General features: G+C 46.8%; 2 protein-coding genes across 2 annotated transcripts in view; one reads left to right on the top strand and one right to left on the bottom strand.

Annotated features, from left to right (window-relative positions):
* OTUB2 (OTU deubiquitinase, ubiquitin aldehyde binding 2) overlaps positions 1 to 6,653 on the top strand; it is a 20,297-nt gene extending 13,644 nt beyond the window's left edge. The window contains exons 4-6 of the mRNA XM_012724472.1: positions 1,541 to 1,625; positions 2,112 to 2,306; positions 3,154 to 6,653. Coding sequence (XP_012579926.1) covers positions 1,541 to 1,625; positions 2,112 to 2,306; positions 3,154 to 3,360 — 487 coding nt within the window. The 3' untranslated portion in view covers positions 3,361 to 6,653. The remainder of the gene's footprint in view (positions 1 to 1,540; positions 1,626 to 2,111; positions 2,307 to 3,153) is intronic.
* An 83-nt stretch (positions 6,654 to 6,736) lies between these two features.
* DDX24 (DEAD (Asp-Glu-Ala-Asp) box helicase 24) overlaps positions 6,737 to 18,112 on the bottom strand; it is an 18,148-nt gene continuing 6,772 nt past the window's right edge. Inside the window, exons 3-9 of the mRNA XM_004681594.2 lie at positions 17,095 to 17,616; positions 15,313 to 15,466; positions 14,257 to 14,772; positions 12,454 to 12,529; positions 10,074 to 10,262; positions 8,610 to 8,739; positions 6,737 to 7,215 (exon numbers count right to left, since the gene is read on the bottom strand). Coding sequence (XP_004681651.1) covers positions 6,956 to 7,215; positions 8,610 to 8,739; positions 10,074 to 10,262; positions 12,454 to 12,529; positions 14,257 to 14,772; positions 15,313 to 15,466; positions 17,095 to 17,616 — 1,847 coding nt within the window. The 3' untranslated portion in view covers positions 6,737 to 6,955. The remainder of the gene's footprint in view (positions 7,216 to 8,609; positions 8,740 to 10,073; positions 10,263 to 12,453; positions 12,530 to 14,256; positions 14,773 to 15,312; positions 15,467 to 17,094; positions 17,617 to 18,112) is intronic.

Here is an 18,112-nt window from a genome sequence, read left to right as displayed (position 1 = left end):
AACGAAGTACACTGCTGAGGGGAGCAGCGGGCGGGTCAGGAGAGGTCTGCCACGCCATGTGGATCTCCTCGGGGGCAGGTGGGGATCGAACCCATGCGGAAGTGGCTTTGGCTTCTCAGTGCTGTGCTTTAACCCGCTGCGCCACCAGGGAGGGCCCGCTTTAGCTTCTTAGTGCTGTGCTTTAACCCATTTTGCCACCAGAGAGGGACCACTGCTGAACTTTTAAACCCTATGTCCCAGGTCTTTCCTGTTTAGATTCCATTTCTATTATTTTATGTGCTATTTCCACTAGTTTTTTTGAGGATCCGCTGAGGTCCGTCAATGATGAGCTATTTATGTGCCCACTTGGACAGTCTGATTTCTGAGTTCTGATGGGTCCCACACATTCAACGATGGAGGTGTCTATTGCCTCTATGGTCATTATAACCCTTTAAGACTTCTGTTACGTGCAACTTGGTGTCAAAACTCCTAATTTTTGCTTTGTAGTGAAGCTTACTCTTCCTTTTGATTTGAATGCTAATTTTGCTAGATGAAGGATTCATCAACTTAGAAGTCTTTTTCTTTAGGTGCTTTAAATATATCCTGCAAATCCTTTTATGCTTGTAATGAAAAATCCCGACAGTCTGCATGGCAGGTAGACTAGGGTGCAGCCAGGGAGCTGCAGAGGACATGGTGAGGGGGTGACCCTTGGAGGAGTGGTCTGGTTCCAGATACCCTAAAGTTGGTGAGAGTTCGACCATGGCTGGGGTGTGGGGTCCAGGGTGTTGTATATGTTGGCAGACAGGAGTCAAGGGGCCCTGCCAAATGTTGGCTAAGTTACCAGGACGGAGCAGCCACTTACTGCAAGGAAAAGACAGGAAGGTGGAGCTCTGTCTGGCTGTGCTAAATCAACTAGGAGCCACCCCAGCAGGGACACAGGTGGGCAGTGGCCGTACAAGGCTGTTGCTAGCCCCACTTTACAGATGTGTGAACTGAACCTTGGAAAAGTTAATGACCGGCCCAAGGTGACACTGAAGCTAATGTGCAGCTAAGGAACTTTCAAGCCGGACCCTAGTCCACGAGTCCAGGCCCAGTGCCATAGTTTACCTGGGCCCCCAGTGCCTGGAATAGCAAATGTCCTTTACTGAGGAAGCAGGAGTTTGCCCATGGGGGACGCCTGGGTGGGAGGGAGGCCATGAGGCTGAGGTGAGGTGGGTGAGTTAGGGGGCGCTCCTCCCTGCTGAGGTGGGGGATGAGGGGTAGGGAGTGTGGGGGTGAGCAGGGGTGTGTGTGTGTGTGTGTAGGGAGAGTTGAGACCTTTGAAAATGGAATCAACAGTCTGGGAGCAAGTGCCCGATTTTGGGTTTCCTCATCTGGGAAGGGCTGTAACACTGCACAGCAGGGATGGCAGCACAAGTCCATATGATCCATGTGGAAGTGCTTTGCGGGACAGGTGAACCCTTCACCTGCTAGCTACACTCCCCCTCAGGTGTGTTTGTGTGGGCAGTGGGCAAGGGTGGGGTCAACAGCTGACAGTCAAGCATCGGTCTCCTCCCTTTAGGTTCAAAGAACGTGTACTGCAGACCCCAAACGACCTTCTGGCGGCTGGCTTTGAGGAGCACAAGTTCCGAAACTTCTTTCATGCTGTGAGTTAACCTGGGCTCAGCCACTGATGAGTAGGCAGTGCCAGAGCCCCTCTGTCCACAGCTGTGGTGGTGCCCCTTGCTCCTCCAGTTGGGGAAGGACTGAGGCTTGTTCATGTGCTCCTGCTTGTAGGGATGCAGGAGTATCAGAAGCCCAGGGCCCCCCTAGGAGAAGGCACCTCTCAGGCTAGAAACTTGCCCCCAAGCCTCCTTCACCCCACTCCCTTCCCTCCTGGCTTCCTGGATTTCTCCTGAAGGGGCAGGGTTGGATCTTATTGGCTCTGAATGTAAGAATGCCAACCCAGATAGCCCCCAACTGAGTTCCCCAGACATGATTCAGGTTACCAGGTAACCCTCTTGCTTAGCTTTGATGGGATCCCAGTAACTTGTTTTGGAACCTGGGGTATCAAACTGCAAACACACGAGGCATCCATGGAGGGGAGGGAGGGTCTAGCCTGGGGGGCTCCTGGTGACACGCTTGGTGTGCAGTTCTACAGTGTGGTGGAGCTGGTGGAGAAGGATGGCTCAGTGTCTGGCCTGCTGAAGGTGTTCAACGACCAGAGCTGCTCAGACCGAATCGTGCAGTTCTTGCGCCTGCTCACCTCGGCCTTCATCAGGAACCGTGCAGACTTCTTCCGACACTTCATTGATGAAGAGATGGACATCAAAGACTTCTGCACTCACGTAGGTCTTTAGTGTCTGAGCGTGGGGACTCAGTACCTGCCCTGGTCTCTCCTCCCGCCCCTCTCTCTGTGGACTTGGTATCAGCATCACTAGCAAGGAGTCATGGGTGTTACCTCTGTGTTTGTACCTCAGGGTGCTAGAAACAGCTTCTACTTGAGCTGCCTAAACTAGTTTTGGGCAAGTCACCTCCCCACTCTGGGTCTCAGATTCCCAGCCTGAGAAGTGAGGGCTGCCTGCCCTGTTTACAGAATCGCAAAGGGGCGGCCTTTGCCCCAACACGTCTCCTTTAAACGGCACATGGCCTTTACTGAGAGCTGCCAACATGTAAGCACTGGGCAACTGTCCCGACATCTGGATTTTTCAAAAGAACTAGAAGACTCGGCTCCCTGGGCCTTAATCCTTCATGACCACCATCAGCAGGAGCTAAGGGGCAAGAGCTAACTGCCCTAGTAATGAGGACCACAAGGCAGCTTCCCCACGTCTGCCTCTGTCCCCTTCAGTACCCTGACTCACCTCCCCACCTGGCCTGACAGCTGTCAGTCCCTTCTGCTGAGACCGTGACTGTGCCTTAGGAAGCCCCACCTGAAAGCTTCTTGTCTCTGGCCAGACGCCGCATGGTACCTTCCTCTTGTCACATATAAGTGGGTCTGCAGTCAAAACAGTGCGATTTTAGTGGTCTCTAGCGGTTTTCGTCACTGAGCCGTCTTGGTCTACAGCCGTCTTGGTCTACAGGCTGTGTGACGATTATTTCCCAGCACAGAGGCTTTGCCCTGTGACCATGAAAGCCAGGGCTGTCCTCGGCCAGGCCTCCCTCCTGAGCTGGTTTTTGCCATTTTGGTCTTTGCAGGAAGTGGAGCCCATGGCCATGGAGTGTGACCACATCCAGATCACGGCCCTGTCTCAGGCACTGAACATCGCCCTGCAGGTGGAGTATGTGGACGAGATGGACACGGCCCTGAACCACCACGTGTTCCCCGAGGCGGCCATTCCTTCCGTTTACCTGCTCTATAAAACATCCCACTACAACATCCTCTATGCAGCCGATAAACGTTGATTAATTTTAGGCCACGCAGTGGAGCCTGTCACCTAATGGGACTGCATTCTGAACAGAACATTTGACTTCTCAATTTTTTAAGCGATTAAGACTGCAGTTAGAAAACGTACAGCTTTTTGGACAAAATCACTGGGAATGAGGTCAAGTCACCAAGGACTGTGGTAACCTGGTAATACAGCTAGTATTTATTTTCATGGAGGACCAAGGAATTTCTAACTCTGGGCTAGTAGACCAGGACCTCTGGTTCTGTTCCCAGCTCCCTGAGGCCTTGGGCAGGCCACCTCTCTCTGACCGGTTTGTCTGAAGGAGGTTCCTGCCAGTGCTAACATTCTAGCATATAAAAATGGGGTTTTGATTTCTTCAGCGGCACTGCCTCTCTGTAGGGGAGGAACAGATCGACGTCACTGTCTTAAGTGACCTGCCAGTTCTATAAAACAAGTCCAATGAGCTACTGAACAGGCTCTGGTGGATGGCTGGTAAGTTGAGGCCAATTTGAAAATGAGGGTTCACTGTGGTTCTAAACACTCACAGCACAAGTGTTTCTTACTCCTAACTTGGAGGGCAAATCTAAGCCATAATCTCAAAAAGGCCTTGGTCTTTAGCATGAAGCCTAAGTTATGGGACCACTCTACCTCTCTCAGGGCTGGGTCTTTGCCTTTGAGGTTCTGTTGTCAGCTCCACCTGAACAGAGGCTTGACAAAGGTGCGGGTCATGACCAGAATCCATGTGTCTGTCTGGGACCAGGAAGCTGCGGCTGTGTCACCGTCCCCAACAAATTCCAGGAATAGAACCTGGAGCCTCAGCCAGGGGAGAAAGTGACACAGGCTGCTGCAGACTCCAGGTGAGCAGAGCAGATGTCCTGCGAGGTTGTCTTTGGCTCCTTCCCCCTTTTAACCAGTTTATGAGGGTTTAAGTGGGAAAAGACAGGGACAAGCTAAAGAAATTGGCAGTTGGGATGAGTTCTGATGCAGAAAACTACCTGCCTCTTCATTCATCCTCTGGACATGCTTCTTGATAAGGAACTTTTCATGAACTAACTTCCTTGTTGCTTCAGGACGCCCAGAGCACTGGGGCACTGCTAGTAAGCTCTCTCTCCCCTACGGGAAGCAATGAAGAAAGCAAGAGTGAACTTGTCCTTTGGGGCACTTCTGCAGCCTCATTTCTGCAGACCCTGGGGGCCAACAGCCAGACTATGCATGAAGACTGGGTGGCTGGCTGCTCCAAGTCCTGGGACACAAGCATGAGTTGTTATCACTCTGCCTTCATGACAGATGTCAGATGTCAGCATGCTTTCATTCCAGCCAGGACCCTCTGTCATTCTACTGTTGGCTGGAATTTGGACCCAAGGGTTCAAGCTAATTATGTCATTTTTCTCATAGGAATGTAAACTGGACGCTGGTCCTTGAATCAGTGTGAAAATTACACCAGAAAAGTGGGAGGAACGTGTTACGTGGTATGAAGAGAGTACCAGGATTCCCATTGGCCAAACTTAAGGCCCTGAGCACTATGCCAGACTGAAAGCCCTGGGCACTCCACGGGGTCAGGAGACGGGTGCCAGGCTGAGAGCGGGGCTCTCCTCGCAGCACTGCTGTCATCCCTGCAGGTGTGGCTTGTGTGGCACTCACAGCAGCAGAGCTCTCTTTCCAGCAGGGCTGCTGGAGGGAATTCCCTCTCTGGAGACTTGCCTATTCTGTGCAGTGCTCATGGGGCCTTGCTTACCAGCAGAAATTCTACCCTTTTATTTTCAGAAGGCCCAAGAGAAGCAAGCCAAGTCATTTTCATGGTCTTACCCTTTGCTTTCCTCTTCTCACAAAACTAATGGTCAAATCCAAATTACTGTTCTCTTCCCTTCATCCCTGCCCTCAGATCTTGCCTCTGAGGGAGAGAACTATGGGGGAAGAAGGGGGGCAGAAGTTAGTGAAGCTTTCAGGCATCCATGGAAGTAACCTCACTTGTCTACAGCAGCCAACCATGCTCTAATCACAACTGCTGGGTAATTCTCCACCCAACCCCAAGAAGCCATCTTTTTCCAGACCCAATACTGGATGGAAAGTTGTTCTGAGACTTTTACTACGTTATTTATTACGTTCTTTCCAAAGGAAACTTTATAAATCAATGGGAATATTTAACAAAGAACAAACTGTCCTTTCTTTTGACCAGGCTCCTACTTTAAGCACAAAAGGACTCTGATGCCAGACTGTCTAGGTTGAAATCTCAACCTTATCACTAACCATATCACCTTGGCCAAGTGACTTCACTTGAGACTGAATTTCCTTATCTGTAAAGTGAAAACAGAACCTACACATGACAGTATTATTAAAGCAGAATGAGACTGTGTGCAAAGAAATACAAGACCTGATCCACAACTAAGCTCACAGGTGAGATGTTCCCCAACTGACCCTTCAATGGGCACAATACTCCAAGTGGGCACATGCCATCTTGGTGGTGCTATGGTTTCCCAAACAGGAAATATCGGAAACCACCAGAAAGTTCAAGAACCAAACGCATCCCCACAGTGAGCAGAAATGGGGACATAGGCTGTGGTTCAATGACTGGTTGCCTAGGGACCAGAGATCCTGGGGAAATGGGCCAGGGCCTACAGCTTCCCTGGGCTGTTGGAAAAGCATCCAATTGGTTTCCATGGCAACTTCTGACCTTGTTGCTTTGGCAACTGGCATGCAGTGAGGCTAATACCACTCTCCCAGGAGCTTGTGTGTGAATGAGTGCCCCGGGGTTGGAGAAAAGGGCTTCCTTACAAGGCATGGGTCCCTTGCTTAGTGGAAGATCAGACACAGGACATTCTGCCCTTAGGCTGGAGGTACCAAACGCACCACAGGTGTTACCAGGTCAGAGCAGAACTGCCTGTGTGACTGGCCTCAGCTTTTAAAGCCAACACCCAGTTACCATATCAGAAGATTTGCTGTCAGAGGACCAGGGCAGATGGCCAGGACCAGATCCCATGCTGTAATGTGCCTGCGTATTGCTACTGATTTCCCACAACTGACTCCACCACGTTAGGGAAGACTGTTAGAACCTGAGGATAGCAACCTCTTCCCTGCCCAACTCCCAAGAGGCTCAGGCAAGATAACAGCTATGAGCATTAGACAGTTCAGATCCTGCAGTACAGTAGGAACAGGAATACATGTTGAGGATACCAAATGTTACATAATGACTGGCAAGCCCCAGCTTCTTGCTCCATCCACAGTGTCCAGCAGGATGAGAGGCCCCATGTGCATCCTGCAGCCAGAGGACTTTGACACTGTCCGACCTTCATCTAGAGGGCCCACTTATGATCCCAGGGAAACCTCAGTGAATTAATGTTGAAATAAACTACTACCACCACCCTCATATTCTGGCTAAAAACTCAGGACAACAATCTGGTTCAACTGATAGTTTTAATTCAGGAAACCAAGCTGAACGTACAGGAAGCCTGTAAACACTGAAATAAGAAATAACTTAAGCTGCTCATGAAATTCTTACTTCAAGCAACACAAACCTACACGAGCTCTCCCCTCTATGGGCGGCAGAAGAATTTTATACCTGGGGTTGACAGGGAACAGACACTGTGGTCACCAACAGACTTTGACCAGGGCAGTTAATCTGCACTTGTACCTGGCTGTGACTGACGTTGTTTTGGCTTCTTTTTCTTCTTCTTCTTCTGCTTGGAAAGGCAGCTCAAAGCAGACTCACTTTTTGGGGCAGACATGAGTGCAGGCAGTCTGCCAGACTGAGTAGGATACTTGGTTTTTAGGTCATCTTTAAACAGCGGCTGGGAGAGCAGATGGCGCAGTTCCTTCTTCAGGAGCTTCACTTGCTTTTGTCTCCGTCGTTCTTCATGCTGGTCAGCTTTTCCGCCTTGAAACAATACACAATGGACCAGTTTACTATGTGACTTGTAAGACATACTTTTGTTTCCTGTGACGTATTTGTGATGAAAAACGTTTTGGAACTCTGGGAGGCAGACTCAAAAATTCTCTGCACAAGCTAGCTTTGGCTACTTTAACAGTCTCCCAGGGACTGTTTAGGAGTCTCAGGGCACTCTGTCCTTACTCAAAAACCTGTTCAGATGTGAATCATCTTCATTTCACAGACAAGGAGACTAGGTGTACCGAGGTCACTGAGGAAGCTCACAGAGCGTTAAACCAAGTCTCCTGATTTAAAGATCAGTTTTCTTCCTCCAGTGTACCCCTTTCTGACTGGGGTTTGGAGACTTATAGCTGCAGACTCCTAGAAGGACCATTTATGCAGCCCAGCTCTTTGCACCTCACCCTCAGCACTGTGACTGCGCCTGCAGAGCGGGGAGATGGGCACATCCAAGGGCTCCACGCTAGTCATGATCTGGGAATGGAAGCCCAACAGAAGCCACAGCCTCACGAATACAGCATACTCCAAGCTCCCAAAAGGAACAGCTCCCCCTTATTAAGCCCACTGACCTGGCTCCTGCTTCTATGTGAGCAGACTAGGTCTCTGAATCTGACAGCCTTGTCACCAAATTACCAACACCTCCACTGAGCTGTCCTTTGTAGGATGGAAAAGAGCACCAGGCCTAACTGGTGTGTCAATTCTAGATGTAGTTCTCCCACTTCTAAGACCCAGGAGCTTTCCTACAGCAGGTTTCTCCTGAGTCTTTAGCCTCAGAGTAGGAGCTCAGGCAACACTGGTGGTTGAGCTGTCGCCCAACAAAATCACTTCTCTAAGTCTTTACTTCCCATATGTAAAAGGATAGTTCCTGCTCTGTCACAAGGCCACAGGGAAGATCAAATGAATGACTGAAGACAATGCCAGCTTTGAAGACAGATATAGTAGTAAAAATGCTAATAAGTAGTAACATCAAAAACACCAAATTGACCAGGCACTGTTTTAAGTATTTTATATTCATTAACTCAAGCTGTCTTCATTAAGAAACTCATAATATACGTACTTCACTTATGACTTGCATTTTATAAATGAGGACAGTCTAGGTACAACAGGTTAAGAACCCTGAACTGAGCTCATAACCAGTTACGAGAATGGGCCAGCACTCAAACATAGGCCATCTATCTGCCATGCCCACCCTGACATTATTGTACCTCACTGCTTCTCTGTAAGAGGGAAGCCGCTGAGGGTTCCAAACAAGACAGAGGAAACCAAGCTGGAGGTCTACTGCAAAGAAGGAAAAGGCTCTTGCTGATTTTTAAAGAACCCAGGGAAACAGAGTCCCAAAGAAAAGGTGAATGTACCCTTCTCCAAGTTGCATCCAATCCACTTACCCTTATACATATCTTCCTCCAGCTCAATCTCAAGGGCAGCTGCTGCCTGCTCGATCCAAGAGTTGTGAAGGCAAGCCTGGAAGTTCCGATATTCAGCTTTCTCAATCTGTCTAGCTAAATGGATTCGCTCCTAGGGAAAGGAACAGAACAAGCATTCAACTGACAGAGGGTTCAGTCTCTAAGAAAGTCTCTTTGTTTCTAAGGAGGCTCTTCAGACCAGTGCCCAGTGAGTTACAACTCAGTTCCCATCCACGCTGTGTGTCCTGATAAAAAGCAACATTACTCGTATGTGTACACAATCACGAGAACCTTCCGAACAATGACACCCAACAGCCCCACCCTTTGGAAGCCCACCTGGCCCCGCCCATCCACAGGTATCCAAAAGGAACCCCATCCACAGACACCAGCAGGCTTCCACATCAGCAGGCTTCCGCAACTGAGAAGCTGAATCACTCCAAAAGCCCTGAGTTAGGGCTCAGCTCTCAATTACTGAAAAGACAACTAAGAGGCCTGCTCTTCCTCTCTCCCATCTTGCCTTTGCCTAAAACATTTAATTTTTCTTTGCATAGGTACGGGAGTGGGACTGCAGTGACAGGATACGCTGGGAAAATGGGAGATCTGATGAGTGGGAGACAAGAGCCACAAGAAGTCAGGGTGGCTCCTAATCCTTATCACTAAGGAGAATTCTCTGCAACCCCTTATTCCATCTTCCTCTCCCACCATATTTCCCCACAAGGTTAATTCCTTTTGAGCCACAGGAGTCAACAATCTTTGAATTGTTCTGCTTTTATTCCCTCCTGTTCTGCTTTCAATTCCATCTCCTCTTCACATCTCTACCTGAGAGGCTTGGAGGAAACCTCATCTCCTACTAACATAATGACATGCCCACCAATCCCACAGGGATCCATCTACACCTGAACTTTAATGTGGTCTCGGTCTGCCTGGTGAGCCTGTGAACCTTTAAGTGGAGGGTCCACCCTGCTTTGGTACCCAATACACCGGGCCCTCTGTAAGCAGCACTCACGCAGTGCATGCCTACCTGGATTAAATTAAAAGCTCTATTTTAATAGTAGAATTGGGCCGTTATTGGCATGTACTTCAGGAATTTGACCAACTTTCAGTATCTGCTTTAACAAAACATGCTGAAAACCTGAGGAGCTGTCTAGGCAGCAGGCTCACTGCTCTTGTTAATCTGGTGCTAGCTTGGATTTCAGGGGCAGATAGTGAAGCATGGGTTCAGGAAGAACACTCCTTATAATTTTTGGTCGCTCACCCTCCCTTCCCCCTTCTGCTGTACAGTGAACCCAATCTTTTTAATTTACATTTTTGAGGATGTCCATGTAAGTTGCTGGCAGAACCATAACTGAGTCTGTAAGGGTTACACTGCCCCAGTTTCACAGCAAGGGGAGGGAGCAGGCAGTCCCTTCTCTCCACTAGTACTGGGCTTTTAGCTTCTCTTTTTACCTTGACTGCATCCATGTACTTTGTCTGCACAGGGAACAATGGGATATCCTCATCTTTCTTGAGGGTTTTATAAATCTTCTTAAAGTTGATCATGTCTTCCGGTCCAATCAGCATCAGGCTGAGGCCTTCATTGGTGGCACGCGCAGTTCGACCACTTCGGTGGACATAAATCTCTGAGGTTCGAGGGACCTGTCCATGGAAGAACTAGTGGTCAATACATGGCCATCACCAAACACTGCTCTTCTCAGGGCCAGAAAGCCAATACCAGGCCCTCCTCCCTCCCGGCTCAGCAATGACAAGGACAGACCTAGCCCTTCTCCTGTAGTCTCACGTTCAACTGTACATCAGTTCCTTATGTAGGCTCCACCCTCCCATAATTTTACTCTGGTTTAAGCCCCAACATCACTCACCTGGATAATGACAGTCAATTCTGAATTGGTCTCTAGTACTTGCCACTCCCCAGACCAAGCCCAAAGCTGCCAGTGTCATCTTCCTGCATCAAAGCTCTGCCCACAATGCCCTTTTAACTTAAGAAACTTTGGTTTGTCATAAACTCTCGATGGATGACTGAGGACAGTCATCCAATCACTGAGTGATTACAATGTGTCAGGCAATGCTACACATTCTGCAGATATGCATGAAACAGATGCTTTCATGATCATCCATACAGAACAGGACTCTGAAGTAAATGTTAAAACTTAAACTGGTTCTTCTAGCCTATTAAATGGCGGAACCAGGATTCAAACTGCAACAGTACAGCTCTAAACACCATGCTAATCCCCCGGGATACGCTGCCTCTAACAAACAGTTACTCTATCGACCACAGGTGTGGTGGCATGGGTAGTGACAAGTCACCCTTCCTCAACGCCCGTGGCACATATTCCAATAATCAAGCTTAACAGCCTCTCCCACTGAGCCCAACAACACTCAATTATATTTTTCAAAGCAGTGCTCTAAGCAAAACCTTGGCCTGTTCATAATGGTCCCAGCAATGAGATCTATGTGACACTCACGGCCTTCAGTGACCTCATCCCTCCAACCTCAGCATCGACTTCTCTCCCAACATACGCATTTCACTCAGCTTCCCACTCCCACATGCTCTTTTCTCCTTACTTTCCTATCTCCACCCTCAAATCCTCTCAATTTTTTGAAAGGCACTTCCCAATCTCTCAAACTAGAAGTTACCTATCTCTTTCAGAGTGTGCAACTTTCTAATATGGTCTACTTTAAATTATTATTATGGTCATCTCATCTCCTTTAATGGATGTAAAACTTCTTACAGGCCGGGGAGATATTTTATTCATCTAGATATTGCTCACAAAGACTAACCCAGTCTCTTTCCAAAAAAGACAAAATTAGCTACAAATGAACTGAACTCCATAAGATTTTGAAAAGCAAGAGGAAAGATTAAAGAAGAAAAATAACCCTACCACTTATTGAGTGCTTACACTGTGCTAGCTGCTTCATCAGCATTAGCTCCTTAGCTCCTCTAATTCTGATAAACACACTCCCACTGTACAAACAATGCCACAGGTACTAGACTTGCTCAGAGCTGACAAACTACAAAGCGGCAAAGCAGCATTCACGTGCTGGCAATCTGGTCCTGGAGCTCACAGCACTAAAATCAGTATTGCTATCAACAGCAGCCGACATTTACTGAGGTATTATCAGATACATATATTAGCTTACTTAGCATAACAAGAACAGAAATGGGTACAATGACAGCCGGGACTTAAGTCTAAGCAGTTCCTAACTCCCACACCACTCTACACATCTACATCAGGGTAACACTTTACCCGATTACTATGTCTATTTCATGGAAGATATCAATACTCTAATTCACCAACACCAACTAGACTGCCCAAGTGAAAACGGAGGTATAGGACATCAGCCATAACTCAAAGCCAAGAGGATTTTCCTGACCTGAAAATCTTGTCAGTGTTCCAAAGTAGCAGGAGCTGGTCACTACACATCTGATATTCTCTATAGCACGAGGCCTTGGGACCAGCAATCTCACTCCTTCATTCCCAACACCTTCCCTTTAAAAAACTTCCCCACTCAGGGCCCTCCCTGGTGGCGCAGCGGGTTAAAGCACAGCACTGAGAATCTAAAGCCGCTTCTGCCTGAGTTCGATTCCTGCCTGCCCCGGAGGTGACCACATGGTGTGGCAGACCTCCCCCTGCTGCTCCCCTCAGCAGTGTACTTCGTGGATTTGCCTGTTCTGTTCCCCACTCTGTCTCTGGTGAAGCCTCTCACTGCCCGAGCCTCTGGCCTGTACCCCAGTTCTATATGCACAAATAAATAAAATCTTAAAAACAAAAAACAAAAAACTTCCCCTCTCAGTATAAGGAGATGCTTACAAATGCCCAGATGCCCCTACCTGGTAATGGATGACATGCTGGACTTTAGGAATATCCAGGCCTCGAGCTGCCACATCTGTTGCCAGGAGTACACAGCTGTAGTGGAGAAAAAATTCATTAATAACAATTAATTGCTATCATTAATCAAATTCTGAGCACCTGCTAAGCCCAAGAAACATGTACAGCTATTCTGCCGTGGAACCAGGACCCAAACCCAGGTCTTACTGGCCACAATCAACAAGCCAAACCCTGCAACAGAAAAGGACCACCTCAAGTGAATTAAGTGAAGGCACACATGTTCTAATTCCTGTCACTTTTCTCCAGCTACACAGATGTCCTTGCTGTCCCTTATACATGCCAAACATGGTCTTGCCTCCACGAATTTGCACTTGCTCTGCCAAGGATTTTAAAGGTCTTTCTCAGATATGTACATTTTGTTATTTTTAATCATTCTCTGTTCACATCTCACCTGTAAGAGAAGCCTCCTTGACCATATACCCACTCTCTTCATTCAACATATACTACACACCTACTTTTGAATGTACTATTTTCCACCAATGGAAAGTAAGCTTCATGAGAGCAAGCAGTTTGCATTATACAGTATGCTACTGCCAGCCTCCAAAACGGTGTCTGGTTCATAAAAAACACTTAATAATTTGTGTTGGATCAAGTTTCTTAAGAAGTTACTTGCTACAGAATGCACCTCAATAAAAGGGGAAGCACACTACAGTGAGTACATGTCACTTGCCTTTCTCCCACTTACATGCTGCTGTCATGACCTACAATTCCCAGCTGGCCACTAGCTGTACTTCCTGAAAGGCGGGCATGTGGAACCAAGGGAGAGGAATCACTGGGAGAGGAATCACTCGGAGAGGAGACGCTTGGAGAAGAGACATGTAGGTGAGAGACTCTTGGGGAGGGGACCCCTGGTTCTTGGCAGAGGATGGTAGTTTATTTTGTGGTGGATTATATGGTACATTTTCAACTTCAGGTCTCTCCTGTTCCAACTTTCTGAGATGCCTAAAACTTTTGGGTAGCTTGATTCAGACCTCAACTACCTCACATAGGGGCCAAGGCTGTTGGGCCGGGTATTTGCCTACAAGCAGATGGATAATTTTCAGAGTTTGTTATTATTTGAACCCCTTCTCTTCTCTCTATGCAACCAATTAAAGATATCTCAGACTAAAAGTTTACAGAGGGACAATAATAGCAAGGGTACTGAGGTCTGGCAGGCTCCTCTGAGACCCAGTTTTATCAAGTAGGATCTTCTTTAGATTCTACTTTTTTCATAGATAAAAGAAGAATAAAGTGATTAGTACATAAAAGATAACCTTTATCAGGTGCACAGTGTATTGCTAGGATTGTTCCAAATACACTACAGACCTAAGCGACTTAATCCTCTTAACTACTCTGAGATAGCTTCTATTATTATACTGACCAGGAGAGAGGTAGTATCTAACCAGCCAGAGTGACACAGTCAGGATTTGACCTCAGTCCATGATTTTAATCATGATCTACACTGCTTCACCTCAAACATGTTAGCAGTGAATGTGATAACTATCTAAAAGGCCAACATAATATTGACTTTTAAGTATCAACAACAGAAGCATTATTGTTACCATTACTCACTATTATGGAATGATTATACCAACAAGCACTAGATTATCAAATGCACTAGATGAGGGTAAGCCTGTCTCCTGCTGTGCAAAAGAAAATCTACCTTCTACTGCTAGGGCCCCCAGGACAAAAGATAAGTTCCCCACCATCCTGGCAACCTTGGTCTAGTAGCTAGAGGCTGGGCTCTTGGGATACGTCCAACTTACTCTTCCAGACGGGCAAACTGTTCCAGATTTCTGAGTCTTTGCTTCTGGTGCATGCAGGCGTGCAGTGTCAGTGGCATAATATCCAGGACTTTGAGCAGCCCAGAGAGGCGTTTGATGCAGGAGATACTATTGGCAAACACTAAAGTGCGGCCTGGATGCTGCATCAAGAAATAGTACAGGTATAAGTCTTTTTCATCAGTCTCACAATGGATTTTGGTCTCTGTCAGTGTCTCTACAGTAGCTTCGCTCCTTGTGAGGTCAATGACCTTAGGCTTGCCCCTCATGCCAATCTTTTGCATCAGAAGGTCAAGTTTGGCAGTTTTGTCGATTTTCTTAGTATGCTTCTTGTGAAGGATTCGAGCAGGAGCTTGATGTATCAGAGTCAGTGTGGCAGAAAAAACAAGTGTCTGTCTCTTTGGGTTGTACTGGGAGTCACTGAGCATCTCTAGCAACTGTGAGAGCTCAGCAAAATGACCTTTCTCAACCATCCGATCAGCCTCATCAATCACAAGACACCTGCAGACCCACCACATAAGCTGGTTAGTGACAGGCAAGAGTATAGCACACATTACCACTCTACAGTCCCATGCCCCCAAACCACCAGAACCAACCACCTCTTCCAGGGCTTCAATGTCTTCCTGCATATTTGGCTTTTTTTTTTTTAAAAAAAGATTTATTTATGCATACAAGAACTGGGGTATAGGCCAGAGGTGTGGGGAGCACCGTGAGAGGACTTACCAGAGACAGAAAAGGGAGCAAAGCTGGCGGATCTACTGAAACACACTGCTGAAGGGAGGCAGCAAGCGAGACAGGAGAGGTCTGCTGTGCCATGTGGGTCACCTCCCTGGCCTCCGTGGGGATTGAACTCATGCTGCAGTAGCTGGCGATAGCTTGATAGCACTGAGACTTTAACCCCTGCACCACCAGGGAGGCTCCATACTTGGCTTCCTAAAGGCCAAGGTCTGCCAGTACCAACGGTAAACCCTTCTGACGAGAAGAGGGCAAACACACTCATGTCACCTGAGAATGAGGTAAAAGAGGAAAGAGGAACCTCACCTAAGCTGCCGAAGGTTGCTCAAATGAGGGTGCTTTTCTTTAACTAGTTCCCATAGTCGTCCTGGTGTGGCAATTACAATCTCAGGCTGGCGGTTCAGCATTCTTTGCTGTTTCTGTGTGGACATTCCACCAACCAAAATAGCAGTTTTAATTCCTATAGTGCACAAAACATAAGGGGCACTGTTAGTTTGTCTATTTTCTTCCACGGCTGACAAAGCACCCCCAGATTAGCAGAGGTAGTCACCAGAACAACTGCCTTCCTCCAAGGAGGTGCTATAAGACTGGCTGGCCTGACGGGCTTTTTTTTTTTTTTTAAAAACAGCTTATTTTTACATCATTTTGTACATTTTTTTCCCCATCTCAATTGTAATCCCCGCGGGTTTCCCATCACTGAGTCACCTGTGTGCCATCACCATAATCCTGTACACTCCCCCCCGCCCCCGTTTTTTCGATCCCATTCCCCACTCCACCCCCACAAAATGTCTCTGGTATATGGCTTCTGAGATAGCTTCTTCTTATTATTTTCTCGCCTGGTCCATTATACTCCTGCTATGAGTGAAACCATCCGGTATTTTTCTTTCTCTTTCTGGCTTATCTCACTAAGCATGATCTTTTCCAGCTCCATCCAAGTTGCTGCAAAAGACGTGTTTCTCTTTTTTGGTTGCTGAGTAATATTCCACTGTATATATGTACCACATCTTTTTAATCCAGAAAAATATGGAACGCTTCACTAATTTGCGTGCCATCCTTGCGCAGGGGCCATGCTAATCTTCTCTGTATCGTTCCAATTTCAGTACATGTGCTGCCGAAGCGAGCACTGACCTGACTTTTGATGCCACTCCTATAAGGTTTGTCAAGTCTTCTAGGATCTGGGCCACTCCTAGTTCCCCAACCTCATTTCTTTCAATATCCTCTCCTCTAACAACAATGGGAGGGCTGGATATTTGAGCTCAAATATGCTTACATCCAAGGGTCAGAAGAAAAAAATCAACTGAGCAGTGGTATAACACAGTGCTGTGCATTGTGACACCTGCAGGCACCACACATTTTTCCTGGAAGCCTTGCCCACTCCCCAAAATTACTACAATTGAATCCCCTCTGAAGTTTATCACTCTGTTCCTCTCATGGAGGACTTCTCAGATACTCAGATTGAAGGAACACATAGGATCACACTGGTGAAGCACTGAGCAATGTGTCTCACACATAATAAAGCTATAATGGTAAATAACTTGGCTTTATTATAAAATTCCAAAAGGAATTACCTGAGAGAATTGCATTCTAATATCCTAAGGCAGAAGTATGCAAGCTTGTTCTTACAAGGAAGAGGAAATATTTTTGGCCTTGTGGGCTAGATAAATGGTCTCTGTCAAAATTACTAGCTTAACTTCAATAGCCTTAGTAGTGAAAAACATAAGGTACATGGTCCCTGGAAATACCATATACAATATGGTCCATTTCAGTCAAATTTTATTTATCAAAACAGGTAACAACCCCTTAGAAACAGCTACCAATCCCTGCCCTAAGCACCCACAGTATTAAGTTAATTTCCCAAGCACCTAGAATGCATTAACTATGTATCATCTTTGGGAAATTTGAAAAGTATCACTCAAACAATTTTCTCTAGGACTAGTTATCCTTAGTTTCTTTAGGACTTAGTCAGGTATACCCTAGAAGAGAAGACATACACCTTATTTACCAACTCAGCATCAAGAATCCCTACAGGAAATACTGAATTCTTGAAAATTTTAACCTATCCTCTTCTTTTTAACCAAAGAACCTCACCTGTAAACTTCGCCACAGCATCAATGTGTTGTCTGACCTGAACAGCCAGCTCTCGAGTGGGAGTCAGAACCAGGCCAAGCAGAGGACGTTTTGAATGTGCTTTACAGGTGGCAATTTTGTCATCCAACCCTTGTCTTGACTTTCCATTACTCTCTTCATGAAGCTTTTCCTCACTGTCTCCATCCTGACAGGATGCCGGTGTCTCCCTGATTAGGGAAGAAGGTCCTTCACCAGCATCGTCATCAGAGAAGGGCAGCATCCTGTCAAAAACCATAGTGCCAGTCTTGGCTGCCTTCATTCCAGTCTCACTAGGCAGTACCTTACTCTCAATTCCAAGTGCATCAGGCAAAGCTCCAGATTCAGTTTCAGTTTTGTTTGGTGGCCCAGACTTGGTTCCTGTCTCCATTTTGGTTTCTTCAGGTGATTCTCCAGTGTTACTTGGAGGTAGGGTGGGCTTCTTCACCTGCCACTGCAGCACTGCATGAATCATTGGAATGGCAAAAGCCAGCGTTTTCCCACTTCCTTAGAAGTAAACAAAAAACAAAAGCAGACAGTGTAAATCAACAGATGTACACACTTCTGCCCTAGGTTTGTTCGTTCCTTTATACAAAATAGCTAAGTGACCAACCCCAAGTTCACCTACCCTGTGCAGGTTCTCCCTTAGCCCTGCAACCAGAGAACACAAGGAGCTAAAGGAAAAGCCTAACATACTGACACTGATGTCTGTGCCCATCAAAGGTATATTAGAGACAAACACCTCACCAAGCAAAAAAAATCTAAAGAGATGGGCAAGTTGTATGTGTTTGTGGCTGTGTGGGAAATATCACCATTACTGGGGGTAGAGGAAACAAATCTACCATTATTTCCCAAGACCTCTCTTAGGTTAAGATGAACAGAATAAATGAAAATCTTCTTAATTTTTCAAGAAAACACCTTTATCGTAAGCTTCAAAGAACCCTCAAAATTATCAAAGGAAAATGAGCTCTCAGTGAAAAAACAAACAAACAAACAAAAAAAA

The sequence above is a fragment of the Condylura cristata genome, unplaced genomic scaffold, assembly GCF_000260355.1.
Source record: "Condylura cristata isolate star-nosed mole 26May11 unplaced genomic scaffold, ConCri1.0 scaffold00013, whole genome shotgun sequence".
Classification (NCBI taxonomy): domain Eukaryota; kingdom Metazoa; phylum Chordata; class Mammalia; order Eulipotyphla; family Talpidae; genus Condylura; species Condylura cristata.
Note: the sequence above shows the minus strand (reverse complement) of the source record. Positions and strands in the feature narration are given on the sequence as shown.